Genomic DNA, 23270 nt, shown 5'->3' with positions numbered 1-23270 from the left:
AGATGCTTTGTAGTACCTTTATAAATATTGAACTAAAATTTTTAATATTTTTCAAATGTTCTTTACTTCTGGAAGCAAATCCTTTAAATTTATTAATTTCTCTTTCGATTTCATAGTTATAAGTTGCATGACGACCAGAAAAAATAATTTATTATATCTTAGACTTTGAATCATCAACTCAGTTTCCGATAAAAAAAGCTATATTGCTTCAGGACAACATCAAAAAAATTCGGTATCTATTACTCGTTCTTCAGGTGAAATGGAAGACAAATGCTTAATAATCCAACATAGATAAAATAAGATCTCAATTCGAGAGCAAATTTCTTACATTTTGCCAGTTTTTAAATATTGAATAGAATTTTTTTATTAAGTTCATCTGTTACAACTCTAGGGTTCAATAAAGGTTTAAATAAATAAAATCCATATTTATTCGTTAATTTATTCTCACTCGTTGCCACAAGCCCAACGCATCATATTACTTTACGTAACTGAAAAATACGATTTGTTATTGTATAATACAATGAGTAATGGACTACACAAATAAATTGTAATCGTGCATTCGTGCACAAAACTAATCTAAGATAAATATGAACGCACGAACGGACTAACACAAAACTATCATTCTGATATCGAATCAAATATGGCGACCTCTGTGGTCCAATGATCATGCGTTCCTAAATTGAATTTCGAACCAAACATCGGCCATTTTATTAATCAATGATCCTTTACAACCCAAATTTTATTTAATTTCTCCATTGGCTTCAAATATTGAAGTCTGCTAAAGCCAAACTTCTAGCCAAAAAATGACTAAATGTTTGGGGCAACACCATTATTCGTCATCTTTGGTCGTAGAGTTTGTTAAAAACTAGACAAGTACTACTAATAAATTATTTTAGTGAAGTACTTAAATTATTTTAGTGAAGTACTTCACTAAAATAATTTGGACACGATTTAAGATCGGCCGGAAATTAGGTCTTGGGAAGAAAGGCAGTTGTCACTTCAATCGATTATAACAACCACTTATTATTCTAATTCTACGAATTCTCTTAATGTTATTAACGCTAGTGATGCGATTATTGAAATATTTCAAAGGTTATCAATTTATACTCTCTTTTAAAAGATTTCATTCAAAATAACTTATAGCAACGCCATAAACAGTATCGTAAATAAATTTCCTTTTTGAATCCAGTATTTGTGCTTTTTTCAATGATCGCAAAGATTTTCGGAAGATTTTTAATATCAAATATTGTACCCGTAAATTAATTTTCTTGTAGAATAAGGGATCTGTAATTTTTTTAAATGATCGCTATGATTTTCGGAAGCTATCTTCAATTTATCCACTCCTTTTAAAGTTTTCGTTCCTTATTCCATAGCAACGTGAGTATTGAAAAATAAATGGTATCCGTAAATGAAATTGACTTGTAGAATACGGTATCTGCTCGGACTAGTCCTCTACCGCCTCGCACCGTTAAGTAAACTCATTCGTATTTGTACACTTTTTACTATTCTCGGACCGTTAAACCATATGTTTGCACACTATTATTACTACCACTAGTTACTAGAGGAAGAAATTAAATATTTAAGAAAAATATGAATAATATTATAACACATAATCTTATTAAAGAAAAAGTAGTTTCAACAGACATGAAAAAAACCGTGCCGTGTGGTTCCCGGCACCAATAGAAAAAAGAATAGGACCACTCCATCTCACTCCCATGGATGTCGTAAAAGGCGACTAAGGGGAAGTCTTATAAATTTGGGATTCTTCTTTTAGGCGATGGGCTAGCAACCTGTCACTATTTGAATCTCAATTCTATCTCAAAGCCAAATAGCTGAACGTGGCCTATCAGTCTTTTCAAGATTGTTGGCTCTGTCTACCCCGCAAGGGATATAGACGTGATTATGTGTGTGTGTGTGTGTATGAAAAAAACGGTGAATCGTACAAGAATTTAATCATAAAAATATTAAAATCACGATTTGATATCATTTCATATTGTTATTATTGTTGGCTCTGTGGGGGATGAAGACGTGATTGTAAGTATGTATGTAATTCTATCATTTGTTGTAATTTTATGATCAGTGGTCTATTTTACTGCATTAAAATAAAGGTATTAATAAATTTATTTTTGCTTTTGGATAACAAATGAACGGATGTGTTTTCTAATTATATATACCTACATACACAAATAAACTAATGAACAGAAATAGTGACACGCGTATATTAACATCGCAAAACAAAACATGTTAACTGTCGCACGCTCCCCTATTTTTTTATAAAAATCTTTATCCATTGTAAATTTTTGCATTTTTGACCATAGCTCCTGCCCGGTTTTGGTTTCACTGTCATCAATATATCTTTCTTCAGTGCAGAAATGCCCATTTTCTGCCTATCCTAGTTACCAGAACACTTCAATCGTGATCGTGAACATCACTGTCAAGACATGATAGAAACGAGATAGCATAGGACGTCTTTTGTACCCGTAGAAAAGTGCGCAACGAGTTAGAAAGTCGATTTCTCACAGTTTTCGGTGATATGCCCAAGAACATAAGAACGAAAAAGAAGCTGGACAAGGAAATGGTTCTTATATATTTCTCCCAACCAATGACCTAAAAATTGAAGACTTTGCAGATTCGGTTAAGTGATAAGAGAAATATTGGAAAGCGGAGCCTAGGCCACCTTAGCACAGTGGCAACACAGTTCAACTGGGAAAACATACGATAGAGCTACAACCACAAACAAATATTATGACAGTGGGCTCAAGGTAAAGAATTCGCCTACCACGACATCGATAAAAGGAATACATACATACATAAAATCACGCCTCTTTTCCGGAGAGGCAGAGACTACCTCTTTCCACTTGCCGCGATCTCTGCATACTTCCTTCGCTTCACCCACATTCATAATTCATAAAAGGAATAGTTATGTTCTATTATGCCGTATAAAAGTAATTACGTAATAAAATTTAACAAACAGTAAAAAAAAATCCTTATAATGAATAGTATTAAACTATTCTATTAATGAACGCAATATTTTATTCCTGAGCTCACGGTTCTATGAAGTCTGACATAAATGCGCACTCCCAAGTATAATTGTAACTCAAACCATGCCAGGCAATGGGACATAACAACAGACTAACAAACGCTCAGAATCGAGGCTGGAATCCTAATGTGTTGTTAGTCAAATCTATCATACATCAGGCCCTTTCGTGCCCAGAATACTGGCTCCATGCTAATATGCTTGTTATTTTCACAAGCAGGATATTAGCGGAGATAAAACAATGTGTGTCATGGAGAAAGACATTTGCTTCTGCATCGGTATCTTTATGGCATTTCAGAAAATATTTCCAACTGCATTTTAATGTTGTGTTTGCGACTTAAATGAAAAGGACTACATAACCTCTTTATTATTTCTTTTGTGCGAATGTCTTGAGGTGCTTCCGCCCTCAAATGTGATTCTGAACACTATGAGCAGGTGAGATTCAAGCACTAAGCCAAAGTATAAATATCATAACATAAATTTGTGATAGCATATCTTTTCCATAAACCATTATATCCGAAGAAGTGCTAAAGTTATGACGGATTGGAACATAAAATACATTCTCAACATCGGCGGAGCCTCCATTTCATCGGCATAACACCTTACCTAGCTGAAGAGCTTCCTACATGAAGCTCAGATTTCGCTCATGATATATACCTACTTGTACTATACATGTATAATTCATAAACATTCTGTTGTAATTATGTTGACAGTTATTAATAATTACTCCACTTACACCACGGGATATCATGAGTCCGTTTCAAAATAGTCTATTGTTTTCCTTATCATTCGAAGGAAATAGTAAATACAAAGCGATTTCGTAATTACTAGAATTCTCAACCCATTACTTTTTAGGAAGGTTCTCTGCTGCATTTTATGCTCAAATAAAGATGTTAAGCGTAGGTTTTATGGCTGTTAAAGTACCTACAATCAATTTAATGGCAATGTCTTATGTCATTTTTATTGATAGTGTTTAATTGTTAAATTTATTTCTCGTTCTTTCTATAAAATACATGAAACTATAAAATCGGTGATATATGCAATTTTTTTACAACAAACATTTAATTCAATATTTAATAAGTGCAATGTAAAATAAAATTACTACTAGAAATGACATAAGGATATAAACACCGAAGAAACTAATTGCAAATTAACATTTCCATTAAACCATAGAGAATTTCATAGTTTTTATAAGAAGCGCAAATATTATAAGAAAAATACTTTATTAGGTTCTTTCACAAGAATTCTATAAGAAAGTCTGTAAATAATGAGAGATATAAAAAAAATTCAGCGCATTTTTCAAAGCGGAGGTCGTGAACTCGTGACACTAATAAATGGACAGTCACTGACATTTAAAATGGTGCTCATTGTTAGTTCTGACAAATCAGCAATTTTTAGTACATACTGTTGGTGATTAATATCTGTAATTTTCTATTGCGCTGCTTGAAATTGTTTTGCATCTACGGTAACAAAACATTTTTATTTATAGATAAAGATACAGTTCAGTAGTAATTGTAACAGGGTCACAGAGGTCAGACAGGCTAAGTAGCTCCACTGTGATTGGATCTTAGTTATAAGCAAAACATATTTAAATCAAATATAGTTTTGAACTATTTGGATTTAATGCTACATACAGACTTACGAACAAACCGAAAGCTAGACACGTCAAAATTATTACATTTTTTTTTGGTTAAGAATGAGAGAAAAGCATCGTTGTAAGTAAAAACTATTCATATTATTTTCTAGGATAGGCAAGGATGAATATATTTTTAACTTCAGTATGAACAGAAGATTTTATTAAATTTAAATAGAAAGGCCACATAAACAAAAGTACATTGTAATTAAGAAAACACAAAGGTTAACACCTTTAAACCCTCTGTCAATGAATTGTGTAAATATTTTACTTCCGCGTGAAATAAACACACGACAATGTCGTTTCCGTTGTCCATGTTTGTTCAAGACAAAGGTGAATGGCAACTTATAGACAAAACTTATACATGAATACATACTTATATAAAATCACGCTTTTTCCCTGGTGGGGTATGCAGAGACCACATCTTTTCACTTGCGACGATCTCTGCACACTTTTTTCGCTTCATCCACATTCGTAATTCTCTTCATGCAAGCGAGCGTATTCGGGTAGTCTTGACTTGATCTTTTGACAGGACGTTCCTAATTAGATCAAGATACGTTCGTTTAAGCCTTTCCACCTACCTACTTACCTACCTTTCCATCCACACTCTTCTTGAATGCTTTCATTAGTCCTCTCCACATGACCATTCCACCATGGCTGACCTTATAAACGTAATTATATAAAATTTACCATACAACTTGCCATCGTCTAAAGGATTTTTAGAAATACCGATGAATGAGAAGTCTCGGGGAAAAGCTGGTAATAAAAATTAATGTTATCGAAGATCTCATGTTAGTTAGCCGGTCATTATAGGGCTGTAGTCTTACTGCTGAGACATAGCGTTTTTTGTAACAAAAGAAGTAAATATTTATGCAGTGTCCTAAACCTCCCGGCGCTAGTCCCAGCGGTCTATTTTAGATAAGTCTGCGTTTTATAAAAAAGAAGTCCCGTAAGTACAAGAGAATCTTATTTTAACTTGTTTTACGATAACATATTGTGTAACCTGAATTTAAAGATTGCCTAACTAAGTTATCTGACACCGTAAGACCATAAGGTAAACAAGTATTTTTTAACATAGCTAAGTGTGAATCTGTAAGCTCATTCCATTTTCCAGCTTAATACACAAATGTTTAAAAAAAACTTTAACTCGAGTACTGTTAGAAGTAACTACAATTGTACGAAGTTGCACTTAAAACCTATCTTTGTTATTAAGCACACGTCTTAACAAAATATTTTTTTATAAGTTATCAACTAGACCGCAGCCTTTCCATTCCTATGAAAACGGTATAATGACAATACGTTTCAATATACATAATGAGCAATAATATTCAAATCAATGGATACTGAATTAAATAGCTATTACGTAGATATATCAACGGCTATTCAAAGATTAACGGTTTTTATAATGTATATAATAAAAGTTCGTTGGAGGGGAGCAAATTAAACTTTTGGCAGCTTTTTTTTATTAATTCGGGTTCAAATGCCGGCCAGGCATTTAACGAATTAATATAAAAAATCATTGCCTGATGAGAAACTTTCTCTGATTGGCTTGTTGATTGTTGATCTTGTTTTGTTGTTGTTATTGTCGGATGTTTGTCTATATAAGAATTTATAGTAAAAAATAGCGTCGTTGAGTTAGTATCTCGTAATACAAGTCTCGAACTTACTTCGACGCTAACTAAATCTGTTTAATCTGTCTCTTATATTTTATTTCGTTATTCTTATTTTTTTTATTTATTACACACAATTATATACAGTATTATACACAATTATATACACAAAATTATATGCAGGAGCATTTAACACAGTCACTGTAATGTGCAAAGGTGCTACTTATTTCGTTTCATATATTATTACTACAACTAAAAAAAAACTAGGCCAGATGAAGTCTCTAAATATAAGTTGGAATTCTTTAAATCTTTTGGCGCATTTTAAGTTAAGAGTTGTGTGAACTCAAATGAGACATTCTTTTCCTTTGGTAGAAAAATTTTACCTACATACATTTTTATAACGCGTTGATGTATTTTGTTACACAGATGAAATGTTTGTATGCCTTTGCTCAACATACTTTTTGTGTATGTTTCTACTACTTATGTCATTTTGTTATGGACAATAAAGATACTTTGTATTGTACGTTCCTCTTCACCATTTCTTTAAGGTACACTTACCTCTCAGTAAATAAAAAATTGAATTAAAAAAATACTAATTGATGAAAGTGTTAATTATGACCACTTACCTCGATAATCATTTATAGCGACGACCAGCGTCAAGGTGGATCCCAGGGGAACGATCCCCGAAACAGGGGGAGCCCAGGGCCCCTTGCCCGCTTGGATCTCCATCCAACAGTCCACGTTGTCACCTAAAAAGCAAACCAAATATTAATTTGTGAAAACTGTTATATATAAAGGTTAGATCCTCTTGTAGGCGATGGCCTATCGATAGGAATCTCAATACCATCATAAAGCCATACAGCTAAATATGGCCTTTCAGTCGTTTCAAGACTATTCGCTCTGTCTACCTCGCAAGGGATATAGACGTGGCTATGTGTATGTATGTATAAATGACAGAACAAAAAGCGGCGTCTTCTTCATATAAACCTTAATACACAAAACACATACATATCACGACTTTCCTTACAGACAGGGTAGACAGAGTCGCAAAGCTCAAAACCCACGTAGTTAAATAGCTTTATAATGAAATTTACATTAAGAAATATTACACATCGCTCATCCATCTAGACGATCACTTTTAATTCCATGGTACTAACAAGTTGAAAATTCTTACCTCTAAAATCTAGCTGAACCACGTCCAAATCTGCTATGACCATGGGCGGTTTTGAAGCTGTTTTCTCATAGTCGTTGAACCATTCGCACCTGAGCCTCTTCGCTTCGTCCCACACTTCAAGGAGGTCCTTATCGTATTGGACAACTACAGTGTTCTCGTAAAACTGACCATGGAGATCTGAAACGGAGTAAAATATTTTTGTACAAGATACATCATCAACATACGTTATATTTATATTGTAAATAGAAACTAATTGCAGGGGTTTCTGAGGGATTTGGTACAAAGATAAACTAAACGTTATAGATTTTTATTGTAAGAAATCCCCTGTTAAACTATTAGTAATATAAAATTTAATAAAATTTTATGTGACAATGTAAAGTCAGAAACAAAACGCATCGTCGTTTAGGAGTAAAGAATATTCTTATCTTATTACAGTAATTTTTAAATTGGGGCTGTTAGACATTTTATTATTTATCTATACAAACAATATAAGTATTATTTGTTATAATAATTATGCGAGAACCAATATAATTGTAACTTTTTAATCCTTATCATTGCTAGGGCTGTACCTACGTGGATGAACTTACACAAAAAGTGGAAGTCGCTTGAAGAACGCGGATCGAACGATACTTGTATGTGGCGCGCGCGATCGAAACTGACCCTTAACAGCTACTGCCCCATTCGAGGTAGCCATTAGGACATCAATCTTCCAACTTTGACTGCCGACTAATGCGTCAACCCTATCTTTAAAGATATAAAATCTATTTCGCATTGTCACACGCGCGGATAACCCGACACGTTCCGATGTGCGTAAAGTCTAAAATACGTCGCTCGGGAAGGAAGCTGGATTCAGGATTGAAGGATGGCGTATTCTTGCTGAAGTGATTTGAACCTTATGTGCATTGCTATGCAGTCTGGCGAGTGGTGATTCCGAGAAACAATGCTGTGGAGGTTTCGCAGAAGGAGCGGGACTGTAGCCGTTATACTGCACTAGTCGACTAGGAATCGGACTGGAAAAAACTCACTTACTTTGTTGAAATGAGACCGAAGCGCCGTAAAGTCAGCCGGCGATTTATAGCGAAATTGTTACGAATTACCGGTATTTACTGAGAAGTTAAAAAGCTATAAAATTAATGCTCGATGGAGTCTTAATGAAATAAAATTAAAGTTAACTTACTAAGCAAAATGCACAATAATCTGTCTCTTATCATTTTATTTTTGTAGGTGATTAAACTTTGTGGTCTTTTTTGTACCTAATTGTAACACTTCAAGTAAGTTTACAATAATAGTGTGGACTTTGGAATGGAAAATCATAGAAATAGGAAAAATATCAGTTATTATTTCGAACAATGAAATTATATCGTTTTTACGCAAAATTTTGCAAGTCATTCGTGTAAAATAATATACCTTATTAATTTGATCGGTGTTTATTTTTAATCTTTAGCCACAATGACCCACTAGTTACATCTGAGATTTTCTCGCCTCACCTAACTAACAATGTTGTAAGAATTCTGGACATTTCGTTAACAGTCGCCTATTGTTAGGCGATTCCATGGGGCCCTTAAAGAATGAATCTGTAATTGCACTTTTTACAATCATATAAATTGAAAACACGCTTTTAACAACATCAACGCCTACTCAAAGATCGTAAGTATCGATATTTTGTTAGAAATTTTGTTCCACGTGTAATGACTAAGGTCAAATGTATAGACTGTACAGTCACGTGCAATTACCCCTTCAAAGTTCTTAGTTCGACTTTGATACATGTATGTATATTGTATGAACGTATGATTGTCTGGTATGCGCTGAACCAATTTTGATGCGGTTTTCAGGAAAGTGTTTGTTACACTTAGTAGAAGGTTTAAGAATTTTAACTTCAAAAAAGAAGGATTTCAATTGGAGGCGGGTCTCTCTGTACAAAACTCTTTTATTATCTTGCTTACACGCTTCTTTGATATTTGCTTTATTATTATATTAACTTGATTGCCCACAATTTTAGTTGACTAGATCAATAGTTATTATCCAAATTAAGTTCATTCCATTGCTAAGTCACTGTAAGAGTATCAAGCAATCACACTTACAATATACGTTACTCAGAAAAGAGTTATTCATAGCAGCGGTAGGATTCAAAACTCAGATTTTATGTCGCGCGGAAATTTACTTGAAACTATTGAGGCTGATGTTCCGAGACACAGGTTCTTCTTAGTTCAGTTACCAGGCTCTTAAAATATTACTAATTTATATTATGATATCCTTAAGTGATCTTTAGGATTGTGGAGAACAAAAGAGATATTTTTTATTACGATTTGTTCTAACATTTAATTTTACTAGATTGAAACTTTTCCAACACAATATTGATTTGAAAATTGGGAAAATTTGAAGCAATACTTGTAATTTCAAGAGCGTCGGAAGTAAAATACATTGTCAAAATTTCAGCCCTTGATAATGAACCTTGAAATATTGACCTAGAGCAGATTGACCTGCACTAGCACCTAGGTCATAACTGAAAATCAGCGTATTGCTCTATAGCAATAAATTCGTTGAGTTGTGACCTTTTTGTATTGCTGCAACTCACACCCTAATTAATTTGTATTCCGTATGTTCATTGTAAATTGTGTCTAGCAAATCAAATAAATGAATTATCTATCTATCTGTCTATCTATCTAGAGCTTTTTTTACCCAGGCAAAATAAAGTTCACAAAATTTAACTTACCAGGTTTTGTACCACATTTGGCATATGCGATCCGAAAGGAAAAGTATGTTTGTCCGGTAGATGGCGGCACGTACACGCACCTTGGGTCGCCATGCTGACCTGGAAAAATATTTATTGTAAATAACATGTTCAAAGCGTGAAAATAATTCGCCATGGTCGGCAACGCATGCGATACTTTCTTGGCGTGGACTATCTTATAGACCGTGTCACTATGTATTCATTTTGACGGCCTCAGTGGCGCAGCGGTTGTACGTTTGTCTGTGACACCGGCGGTCTCGGGTTCGAATCCCGGTCAGGGCATGATGAGAAAAGAACTTTTTCTGATTGGCCTGGGTCTTGGATATTTATCTTTATAAGTATTTATTAAAAAATATTGTATCGTTGAGTTAGTATCTCGTAACACAAGTCTCGATCTTACTTCGAAGCTAAATCAATCTGTGTAATTTGTCCCGTATATATTTATTTATTTCTTATTAAATTTGATTAAAATCTGGAGAAAGCAAGATAGTCTCTTGTTGGTATCAAGTTCGGAATAGGACCACGTGGATGTCGTAAAAGGTGACTATGGGAAAGGATAATAAACTTGGGATTCGTTTTGTCGACAATGGGCTGGCCCAGCTACTATTCGAATTCGTAACCACAGTAACCAAATGTAAAATATAAATCTAGGTATAAGAATATTTATGAACAATTTACAAATAAATTGAGATAATTGTTTAAAAAAAACTATTTTGCCTTACTGTAAGTAATTTTTAAAATAAAGATCCCACTCAATAACTTCTAAGTAAACAAAATTATTCATTAGATAAAACATCTCAAACAAACGTTATACGCATGCAAATTACTATGTACCTGACGCATTTAATTAATGTGCCAACTGCGCAAGCGCAATGCCTTCTATTAATCCGATAAAACGAATCACCGACTATATATTTGTTTATAAACATTTCCCACCATATTTTCTTTAGATATAGTATTATTAGAATTGGTTTTCATGTAAAATTTTGCTTAGACGAGTAGTATACTTATAAAGACCAGCTTTAGTAGTTTTAGGAAGATATTATAATTATGTACATTACGAGTGTGAGTTTTAAGAAAATTTGCTATTAGTGCCTGAACGAAAAGGAAACTATATTCGTCTAGTGACCATATTATTACTTATAAAGACTTATAAGTATTTTATTTTTGCGAAACATTGGTTAACTCAATCTATTTATTTGCAACTTGTATAAGACTTTATACATATTGATACGGTGATTTACAATGATGTTAGGTAAGATAATAAGGTCTTAATTATTCAAAAAAGAAGCTTTCTTTGTATTGGGTCTCACACTTTTTAATGGTATGCGAAGTTATGTATTTTGGATTTTTAACGTGTTTTATTTTCGTTGGTTATATATTCCTTTTAAAGGGAAAATAATTATTTTATTATGAATTTATTAGGAATTAAAATTTTGATAATATGCTTTCTAACTTTCGTAGAAATATATACGACCTTAAAGATAGCAACTGTAAAGTTTTAAATTAACACCACAAAGGGCAAACTCCAGTCAATTATGGTTCTACTATTAGCGATTATGTCTTCAATTTTACACCTAGACACCATGCGGAGACTGAGGCTTACAGTAATGAGCGTTAAAGACCTTATCTTATCTTAAAGGAAAACATCTTTAAGAAACTTATCTTAACTTATCTTATTTATCATCCAGAAACATCTTTTAGAGTGTGGAGGGAAAGGTCGGAGTGGGAAGCCCTGGACGAACGTATCTTGATCAAATTAAGGACGTCCTGGTAAAGGGTCAGGTCAAAAGTACCCGAAACCGCCGAGCTTGCATGAAGAGAGTTATGAATGTGAATGAAGCGAAGCAAGTATGCAGAGATCGTGGCAAGTGGAAAGGGGTAGTCTCTGCCTCCTGCTCCGGGAAAGAGGCGTGATTTTATGTATGTATGTATCTTTAAGAAACCGATGATAGTAATCGTTGGATCCCCATCCAAATAGTAGGAAACACTTAAAGAGCGTTGATGGTCGAATCGGTAAGGTGCCTGGTCAAAACGACGGCCTCTGTAGCGCAGCGGTAGTACGCTTGTCTGTGACATGACACCGGAGGTCCCGGGTTCGAATCCCGGCCAGGGCATGAAGAGAAAAGAACTTTTTCTGATCGGCCTGGGTCTTGAATGTTTATCTATATAAGTATTTAATATAAAATATAGAATCGTTGAGTTAGTATCACGTAACACAAGTCTCGAACTTACTTCGAGGCTAACTCAAACTGTGTAATTTGTCCTGTATATATTTATTTATTTATCTAAAACGCGGTTGCCCATAAAGGCATCCGCGCCCATAAAGAAATCCATGTCAAGTCAAGAGCTTACCCCGGGCTCCTCTGCAGAGTGGTGAGGATCCAGCCGGAATTATAGCCAGGAAGAAGGAGGCTTAAACGCTAATAAACTACATATGTACATACATTCAGTCAGAAAAGTATCGGGAATGGATTATTTATTTATGGTTCCAAATTCAAATTTTTGTTTTTTTTGTTGTTGTTAGATTGGCACAACTGTTTTCCATTTTGGCGCGGAGTTTGAGTTGCATCTGTTGTTTACATTAAATACAGTGCTATTTTTAGTTATATCATATCTAGTGTGTATTGCTAATTTCATAATGGATAAAAACATCGAACAAAGAGTTTGTCTTAAATTTTGCATTGCCAATGAAATATCGTGTTCGGAGTCACTGAAAATGTTACAGAAGGCTTACGGTGAATCGACTTTATCAAAAACTCGTGCTTATGAGTGGTACAAAGCGTTCAAAAGCGGTCGAGATGTGATGGAAGATTTGCCTCGCTCTGGTAGGCCATCAACGTCTGCAACTGAAGTTAACATCGCAAAAGTGAAGGAAATAGTGACTGAAAATCCTCATTCAACTTTGAGAGAGATAGCCACCGAACTTTCTGTATCTCACGAGTCGATCCGTACCATTTTAACTAATAATTTGGGTATGAAACATGTTGCCGCTCGGCTAGTCCCAAAAGACCTGAATTTTTTTCAAAAACTAAATCGCATGAGAGTCGCTGAGGACATGCTAGAACGAGTCAATTCCGACCCAACATTCATGAAACGCATTGTTACTGGTGACGAGACGTGGGTTTACGAGTTTGACATGCAAACTAGTCAACAAGCTTCGGAGTGGCGCCTTTCAACTGAACCGAAACCGAAAAAACCACGCCAAAGTCGTTCAAAAGTCAAAGTCATGTTGACTGTTTTCTTTGACTATCGCGGTGTTGTGCACTCGGAATTCTTGCCGGAAGGTCAAACGGTAAATAAGGAATATTATTTGAGTGTTATGCGGCGTTTAAGAGAGCAAATCCGACGAAAAAGGCCAGATTTGTGAAAAGAAAATTCTTGGATTTTGCACCATGATAATGCACCTTCGCACAAGGCCATCATTGTGAACGAATTTTTAACCAAACACTCAACAAATACCATCGAGCGACTACCATATTCACCAGATATGGCTCCAGCCGACTTTTTTCTTTTTCCTAAACTCAAATTACCACTTCGTGGCACCCGTTTTCAATCGGTAGAAGACATAAAAGAGAATTCGCGGCGAGAACTGACCTCAATTCCGGAAACAGCGTTTAAAAAATGTTTTGATGATTGGATTATTCGTTGGCGTAAGTGTATCGTTTCTAAAGGAGCATATTTTGAAGGTGATAAAATAAATTTGGATGAATAACAAACAGTTTGTGTATTATTGATCTTTTCCTGCTACTTTCTTGACAGAGTAGTATATATAATCATATTTATATCTCTTGCGGGATAAACAGAGCCTATATGGCTCTGTCTAAACATTATAAACTTAGATCATGTATGTCATGGTACATAAATAATATTTCATGTGTAAATTCATAATTTCCATTAATATTCCCATTAGAAAGTACATTTCCATGTTAATTGTCCTATTTTTAAGGGTCATTTTGATAATAATGGGCTATAATTAGAGTTTTATGCGCAATGTTGTTTGCATACATACCTGTTGTCACGTCTATATCCTTAATGGGGTAGAAAGAGATTTTTTATGGTAAGCACAAACGCTTAATTACCTACGCCTGAGTATCTTGTGTATCGCATAATTAAGAAATGATTACTTTTAACATTATATGGACCTCTTTCTCGTAAGAGTAGGCAGAACCAACATGTTTCCACTTGCCACGAACCCTGCATAACCTTTTTGCATCATGTACATTCAAGTTCGTCGATTTTTTGACTTGAAGTTTCACTAAGACGTGGAGAACACTATTTAGGGTTCCCTACCTAAAATGTTAAAACGGGACCCTATCAACAAGCCTTCGCTGTCCGTCTGTCTATATGTCTGTCACCAGGCTGTATCTCATAAACCGTAATGGCTAGAAAGCTGCAATTTTCACAAATTATGTATTTCTATTGCCGCTATAACAACAAAAAGTTTAAAAATAATATTAATATTAGGCGGGGTACATACAATAAACGTGTTTCTTAAATGGTAACTGGTAGACACTTTAAACTGTCTATTTAAAAATTTAAATCGTGAATATAAAAAAAAATTAAGTTATAAACGTTATGATGGTACGAAACCCTTAGTGCTTGAATCCGACTCGCATTTGGCTGGTTTTTCTCAACTTACTTTATCAACGTACTATATAACTGATATCTGTACCTCGTAGCAACAAATTAAGGAACTTTTTCTCTACATTTTCTCATACTTACTGACATCAATACATATACGAGTATACAGTATAGACAAATATGTAGACAGAGCCGACAGTCTCGAAAAAACCAATAGATCAACGAATCAATTTTTTCATTGCTTATACCGTGAAATAATTTGGGAAAATTTCATTTCTTGAACAGACATTCGTAAATCTGAAACAACATTTAACTATTTCGAGTCTTGAACACTCCAAACAGTATGCAATAGAACTAAAAACTAACGAGTAGTTACGAGGTTCCGTATAACAAAAACTTTAGTCTCAATGTTTACTTACATAGATAATTTTCTTACACGATTTTACGATTGGCGTTACAGGATTTTAGTATTGCTTCTGCAAAAACATTGTCGGTTTTATTTGATGTGTATTTAAACAATAAAGTTAATGCTACAGAATACCAAACAAGTTTTACGATTCGACTCTGGCTTTTCATGTTAGTGACATGTTTAATTGTTGGTGCTTCTATGGTAACTAAAACTGAGGATTGATTGATAGATTTGTCGGCAATATGTTAATTTTACCAACTTGTACCTACGCATAGTAACACCTTTTTATTAACTACTAGTACAACAGATTCAAGACTTTTTTTTTCTTTTTGACCTTCATGAATTCATCGTTTGCTATTTTTTTCATAATCTGAATTTTTTTTTGTATTCTTCTACACAGATTGAATTTGACTTAATTAAAGCACGCGCATATATGGAACTATAAGGATATAACTGATATTAAACACTAGCTGTGCCCGCGACTTCGTCCGCGTGGAATAGTTATTTTGGGCATCATTGAAGCCCTCAAGGTCTACCCCGTGAGGGATTTAGACGTAATTGTATGTGAATATGTATGTAGTTTTGATCCCACTTCTATTTTAAGTATTAATTAAAGAAAACATAATTCATACTGAATGTAAAATGTGGAGGATATGGTACAACTGCGTCAGAACTAGGTCAGTGTATTAATAATTCAGTTAGCCGTCATAATTGTAAGTGAAAACTTAGCAATTATTGTGTGCAATTAGCCCCGGTCTGAATAGCTTGCCGAGTGAGATTGGAGTGTAATGTACTTGTTTATGGTAAGACTAACTTCTGCCTGAGTCTTTGTGTCCGTGGGAATTTATAAACGTTGTTACTTAATTTTTGAAAATCGTTGCCAAGTGAGATTTATGTGCTATGCGTTTTATGATCAGACTAGTTTCGGCCTGGGACTATAGTCCCGTAATAATTTTTCGTAATAATTTTTCTGAAAATTATTCACTACCGATGTACCGCATTCTATATAATTCCCTTGGAGAGAAGCTCGAGGTCCACCTATTTTCTTATTTAAGAGAAATGAGGTAAATATATTAAAGGAAAAAAATACTTAAATAATTCGTGAAAGTTTTAAAACTCAACGTAACCAGGTAATAACGTGGTGTGAGGACGAAAGTGAAGTTAATTACGATAATTTGCTATAAAACGTCGGGCTTTGATACAATCAGAAGTCCGTATTCTTTTTTGGGCGAAATTTGCTACCAAGAAAATGTGTAACTAATCTTTAAAATTTCTTCTTTTTCAGGATTAAAAAAAAACCTATCTGTAATGAATTTATAAGTACTGCAATGGTCACTTGGTCTGATTTGTCAGCTTCTTCCTTCTTCAACTTAAAGAATAATACGAAACGAAAAAGCTTCTAGTTAGAACAAGAAAAGAAATTCACAAAACTGGTCAAAGGAAATAACCGGGTGAAGATCACAGAGGCCATTCGTAACGGAAATATATGCACATCGATTCGCAACTGAAATAATACTGTATGCGGTTGATAGAAATTTCAACTATATACTCCTGCGCTCTTGTGGAAAAAGTTTTTGTCAGAAATAGATATGGAAAACGTGTCCCTCGTTTCTAATAAGACCTATGTTGTGGTAAATTAACAAAAAAGTTACATATAATCACATCTTTAAATTCACACTCTTGGAAAGACTGTAAGACGACTTATCAAATAATGACAGGTTGCGAACTAATTGCGTAGGTAATAGAATAATCGCAAGTTATTTACCGTTTAACAAAACCTAAGATAATTATAATGATTAAAGTAATTAATTACTGTGCCGTGTGGTTCCCGGCACCAATACAAAAAAGAATAGGACCACTCCATCTCTTTCCCGTGGATGTCGTAAAAGGCGACTAAGGGATAGGCTTCCAAACTTGGGATTCTTTTTTTGGGCGACGGGCTAGCAACCTGTCACTATTTGAATCTCAGTTCTATCATTAAGCCAAATAGCTGAGCGTGGCCATTCAGTCTTTTCAAGACTGTTGGCTCTGTCTGCCCCGCAAGGGATATAGACGTGACCATATGTGTATGTGTAATTAATTACCTTTCGACGAAACAATCCCTTCAAACGGATGTGAGAACGTGAGGTGTACGTCCATGTGGTCCTTGCCACACATGACTTCTAACGACTGTATTACCGGCATCCCATCTGGCCGGTCCATAGGCCATAGCTCGCCCGCCCTTGCAAGAGGCTGTGGACAAAAATAATCATTTAAACATCATCATCATCTGGCTTTTCTTTTTTTTTTATTTACAGAGAAGGTACTTTCCACTACTTATATTTTTCCTTCCACCCAAAGGTCGAGTGGAAGAGATTAGATGTTTCTTTTGTGCTGTTTTACTTTTACGGTGCAATAAAGAGTTTATTTATCTATCAATTTTATGATTTTTATTTACAAAACAAGAATCATCCGCTGTTTTCCAGGATTTTGTTTCATTGATAGTACCACGAGGGAGAACTGTTTCTCGTAGCCCCATTACTTTGTTTAATAACATTAAATCGGGAGTCGTCACGATAGCAGAGTAAGAGCGACCATTCAGCAATGGCATTGCTGCGCGAGGCGTAACTTGTGTTCTCCCCCTAAAATACGGATGAGAACAAAATTTTGTAAGGAGTCTAGTTCAGAAAGGGTGCACTGTTAAAACAAACGCAAGACTATAGCGTACTCCTCCTTATATAATTGAACCTCTTAACCTCCTTAATTCAACTCGTATATTCAGAAGGTTGCTAGAGATGGTGGTGGGATAGGTGCCTTTATATTCTTATTTTGTAAAAAATAGCAACAAGTAGTAATTTGTAATATTTCACAGTTCAAGCCGAAAATTTTACACGTCAATAAGCTTATCAAGATTATTGAAAATTCAGGGCAATTATTTCAAAATCCTATTTTCACCTTCATTCTTTTTCTTCCATTTAAATATAAACTTCACCCAAACACCAATAAAATTAAGGTTTATATTGGCTTGAAGACGTTTAATTGCAAATCAATGTTGCCATGTTAAGTTTCGAACAAGCTGCAAAATACAACTAAATTCTCCGAAATTTACAATGTGCAGTGTAAACATAATAAAGGGGGAGGAATAATTTCTGAACGGCCGTTTACGCCAAAATTGGATGATTGGCAACTGTCGGCACCACAGATTACACAAGACAAGAACAGACAAAATGAACAAATGACTGGAAATACCCCAGATTGGGACTTGTAACACGAAAGAAAATGAGAAATTAAATCTTTATTTTATGTTGTGTTGTCTGATATTCTTGTGTGTAGATAATTTGAATGCGGATTTTACTGCAGAAAATTATCTTCGTGATTCTTCATTCCGTAAAAAGACATTTAAAGTACATACAGTCGACAAAACTTGATCGATATTGAACTTATCTCAAAATATTAGGCGATCTGTGTCAAGAGAGCGATTTGATGAATCGCCAGCGCACGTTCCGGGAACGACGCGGGCGCATTTCTTTCCCACGCGCCAAGAAGGAATTCGCGAAGAAGGACGGGCTTATGTGAAATTCAGTGAAAATGAAAAGGACAGCAACGTTGCATTTTCAAGCAACCGGTAATTTACATTTTTGTGTACGAAAAATTCGGACATGCGTTCGGGCGAATTTTGTTGGTGTACAGTACAGAGATAACATTGTCTTAGTTGTTTTACAGCCGATGCGCGATTGTTTTATTTTTATTAACCCTTTTGATGTCATGCGAGAGCGAAACATTCTTTTTTTATTTTATTTTTACATGTAAGTAGTTGTTCGCGGTCACTTTATGAGTGGAACTGCTTAAAGGTTCTCTTGATAAAATTATATACTATATATACTATTATAATTATGACGGCGACGACGATTGCAACGGCAGTGAGCCGGGTGCCAAAGACAAATCAGTCTTAAAATATAAATTGTATATTCAAGGAATTGAATCCCAAACAATGGACTAGGGATGTCTTCTACAATCAGAGTATGTAAAACTAAGAGCCATGTTCAAAATCAGCGAAATAGGTCCAAACACAGAGGGAGGATGGAAAAGTACTAGATTGAAGTATATGGAAAGGACACAGAAAACAGGGTAAATACATTATTAGTGAAGGCTAGGAAGGAAGGAAGGAACATTAGTGAAGGCTTTTGTCCTGCCCTCGATGGAATGGTTCAAATCGTTCTAACAAAAAAACACTCAAACCAGATAAGAAGTAAAAATAATACAAGTCTTCCCATAAATGCAGCTAACCAGAAATTTTGTACATGGTAAAGCAAATTGGTCATTGTGTGAATGCTTCCGAATATATCGCCGCAAACATTTCTTTTACTACTTTGATTTATACTCAACAGACGTTTTATATAGACGTATTATATTTAAAGTGTACAATACGATATACATACATATCAAATCAGTGTAACTGAGTAGACTGAGCCAAAAGTATCTAAAATACTTGATAGCCACGATCGTCTACGTGGATGACTTATTTTTGGAATTGAGATTCAGATAACTATTCCAAAGTCTAAAAGAATAATCTTTAAGTTAATCGAGCGAGAAGAGAACCAGATTAGCAGAGAAAAATCACACTCATATTTTTCTCTGCTACCACATCTCAGCTCAGAAGTAGTTAATTATAATAGATTTAAAATTATACAATAAAAAGTACCGCATACAAAGATTCAGTGCTTATATTTTTTTATTTAAAGAAGCCTAGATATTTCTAGACATAATAGAGAAAGCGTCTAAATCATGAATCATATCACGATGTCTGAACACGCTAAACACCTATTAAAATGATAATTTTGACATCTAACACCTAAATAGAAATGTACCTATTGACAGATTATAATTGAACTTTCTTTGTATTTCCTAGCATTAACATATTTATTTATATTCGCATACACTTGTATTTTTTGTTGAAAGAATGTATTTACACTTAGGTACTAATCTTTTCATAAAGTTTAATTTTTCTTTAATCATAAATGTCATTTGGTAACCCAGGCCTTAAACTAGGCTTCTATCGACCAATCAAAGACGAGCTGGCAGCCAGCATAATATATATATTTGTGCATATTATACTATATTTTATATATACACATAACACGTTCACATAATATGCTAAAGCATTGATTAGAAGTGTAATGCGTGCTAAAGCATGCATTGTAAGCATTTTCCCATATCGTATCCCACGAAGAAAACAAGGTCGATCTCTTACTTTCACTGATTTGTCTGGGGATATAGGTTAAAACCAATATAATTAAAAGCTTTAGAGAAAATTCTTTTTACGAAACGATTAAGTTCTCATTTCTATTTACTAAACGCATTTAAATACTTGATATATATGCAGCATATTAATATGACAGCATTCAATTATTATTAGGTATTCCTGCTAACGGCATCGTCCAAATATCACTGACTAACTTACTAAAACATTGTAAAAATAGTAACACTGCGCAGAAAATACTTCTAATGGCGGCACATACAAAAATGAAAATCACAGACTACACATTGAACGAGGAAAGTCAATATAAAGTGATAATTACACAGAGGTAGCCGACAAATAACCGTCAAGGGGTCGATAATAGCCATGGAGCAGATAATAATAAAATTACACGGGTTAATTATGTTGGTATCTTGGTGGAAAGTGGAGCGAGCGAGACTGTAATCAGTAGCCTATTACAGGATGGACGAGAGAGAGATGCAATTGAATTAACGAATACCGGAGAAGCAATCATACGTGATTTGTGCCAATAGGATGCCTCTATTATTCAGAGTGAGATAGCAACGGTCCTTATATTAGACACAAATTGCAATGGCAATGATTGAAAATGAGGTAAAGTTGCTAGCATGTGCAGAAGACAGTTCTTAAATTCATGCTCGATTAAATGGTTTTGATGGTAAACCTTACGAGAATAGATCATTGTGTTGTAACGGCACCTAACCAAACTAAGCTAAGTTTACTCATTAATTGTCAAAAATCAAAATAAAAAACTATGAAACATGAAAAGAACAATATTTTTTTGTGTACGAATAATCAATTAAAAATATTTTATTGATATTAATCAATCATTTTCTGCACAATGTAACAACAAAGAAACTCTCAGGCATTTCGATCTCAATTTTGAAAGAAATTATCATAATGTGTGAACACATCTTAATCCCGATACACAGTAGGTGGCATGCGTTAATTTGATGTTATTAAGACAGACTGTGGGAGCTTCAATGACAATAGTCGTTAATTGAGATCAGAGTTTTTCCATCACATACACAGAACAAAGAAGAGGGAACAAGAACAGGCCTACCGTGCTCTGTGATCACCACTGGCTCAGCGGGTTGTTGCACTGCGATTATAAAACAATTTGAGTTAATATTGTCTAAACTATAGCTAAACTAAACGGTGTAAGAAATGTTCCCGAACTACTATAAATTAGTCAGGTTGTTTGGAAGTTTTTGTACTATTTACAAACTATTGACCCGTTCGAGGCTTTACACGTGTGTAAAGTATAAACCTTTAAAGTATATTAACATCTAAAGCTTAGCTATATGAATCAGTCCATCTGTTAGTGAAAGCCGCATTGTATTTTATGTAGAAGATTTGAGTAGATTAAGTGCAAAACGGAAATACCTGGTTTAAAAAAGGGATTTCAGTAATTATATAATTTTCTGGCTAATGAAAAAACCATGTCGCGTTTCAAATTTTTTCATTGCTAAATTTAAATTGGGCAGGATGAGTGAAACTCAATGGGAACAATTAGATAAAAACCTTTTCGATGAAAAAATTTAAAGCTTGACGGAAAATTTCGTTCAAATATTCTTCGTTACCTCCAAAACATACTTCTTAAACTGTATTCTGCTGGACACTTCTCGTATGCTTATTCGTCATCTTATTTAAATTCCTATCTACTGACAGCGGATAAACGGTTAAATGCATTTCTTATATTAAAGGAAATAATAGGATCTCATCGAGTTATATTGTTAATGACGCCCTGGGGGAACGATTACGTATTCTCTGGATCACACAGAGCAAATAAGAAGTCTACAGGGCAAGCATTCTATGCTTTGTGGGATAACAACTGGTTATGGAAAATAAGACGAGTTGCATAACTCGATTCCTTTTATTTTGTTGGTCTATGGGATAACGGTGTTAAGGAATTCGGTAAAAGAAAGTGTAGGAGTTATAATATTGTAGTTTATAAGATATATTTGGTTCAGGTCTTGAAAACTTGATAGCCACTTAATTATTACAAAAAAACTAACAAAGAACACATTTATAATGAGCTATTCTATTCTTTTTTTATAACGAACTCATTAAAAGTATCTTCAATTGGAAGAAGTTACTGCCATAACTTTAAAACAAAATCAGGTGTAAACCATAATACGGATATTAACTCTCTTGTTTTATCTAAATGTTTTGTTGCTTCATTCACAATTTTTACAATCTTACACATCACTAATGCTAAACTATCATCACATCACATCCCAAATGTGATTGAATAAATTCCCTAACACCTGATTGACAGCACCATCAGGCTTAATGACGGTTCCGTATCAAATTGTTACGACAATAAGGTTCGTTCCACCACGGTGCACGATATACTTTCTTTCATCCATATTACTTTATGTGCCATACTATAGCGCCGTGTGGTTCCCGGCACCAATAAAAAAAAAGAATAGGACCACTCCATCTCGTTCTCATGGATGTCGTAAAAGGCGACTAAGGGATAAGCTTATAAACTTGGGATTCTTCTTTTAGGCGATGGGCTAGCAACCCGTCAATATTTGAATCTCAATTCTATCATGAAGCCAAACTGCTGAACGTGGCCTATCTGTCTTTTCAAGACTGTTGGCTCTGTCTCCCCGTAAGGGATAAAGACGTGATCATATGTATATGTATATTACTTTATATAAGTCTGAAACTTTTCTCCGAAGTTCGTCTAGAACACACACACATACAACATATGGTTCGACTAATTCCCGTTTACTCGAACCATACAATCCGAAAATACTGTTTTTTCACCGACCGTTATCACTGATAAACGGTTCCACGACTTATTTTCTTCTTCTTCATCTTTGACCA

The 23270-nt window shown here is 34.5% G+C and overlaps 1 protein-coding gene across 2 annotated transcripts in view; it reads right to left on the bottom strand.

Moving 5' to 3' along the window:
• LOC106137767 (cuticlin-1) overlaps positions 1-23270 on the bottom strand; it is an 82517-nt gene that overhangs the window by 6553 nt on the left and 52694 nt on the right. For both annotated transcript variants that reach the window (XM_060946347.1, XM_060946348.1), the window contains exons 4-7: positions 17263-17410; positions 10168-10266; positions 7455-7631; positions 6907-7029 (exon numbers count right to left, since the gene is read on the bottom strand). In XM_060946347.1, the coding sequence (XP_060802330.1) occupies positions 6907-7029; positions 7455-7631; positions 10168-10266; positions 17263-17410 (547 nt within the window). The remainder of the gene's footprint in view (positions 1-6906; positions 7030-7454; positions 7632-10167; positions 10267-17262; positions 17411-23270) is intronic.

Source organism: Amyelois transitella, chromosome 10, assembly GCF_032362555.1.
Source record: "Amyelois transitella isolate CPQ chromosome 10, ilAmyTran1.1, whole genome shotgun sequence".
Classification (NCBI taxonomy): domain Eukaryota; kingdom Metazoa; phylum Arthropoda; class Insecta; order Lepidoptera; family Pyralidae; genus Amyelois; species Amyelois transitella.
Note: the sequence above shows the minus strand (reverse complement) of the source record. Positions and strands in the feature narration are given on the sequence as shown.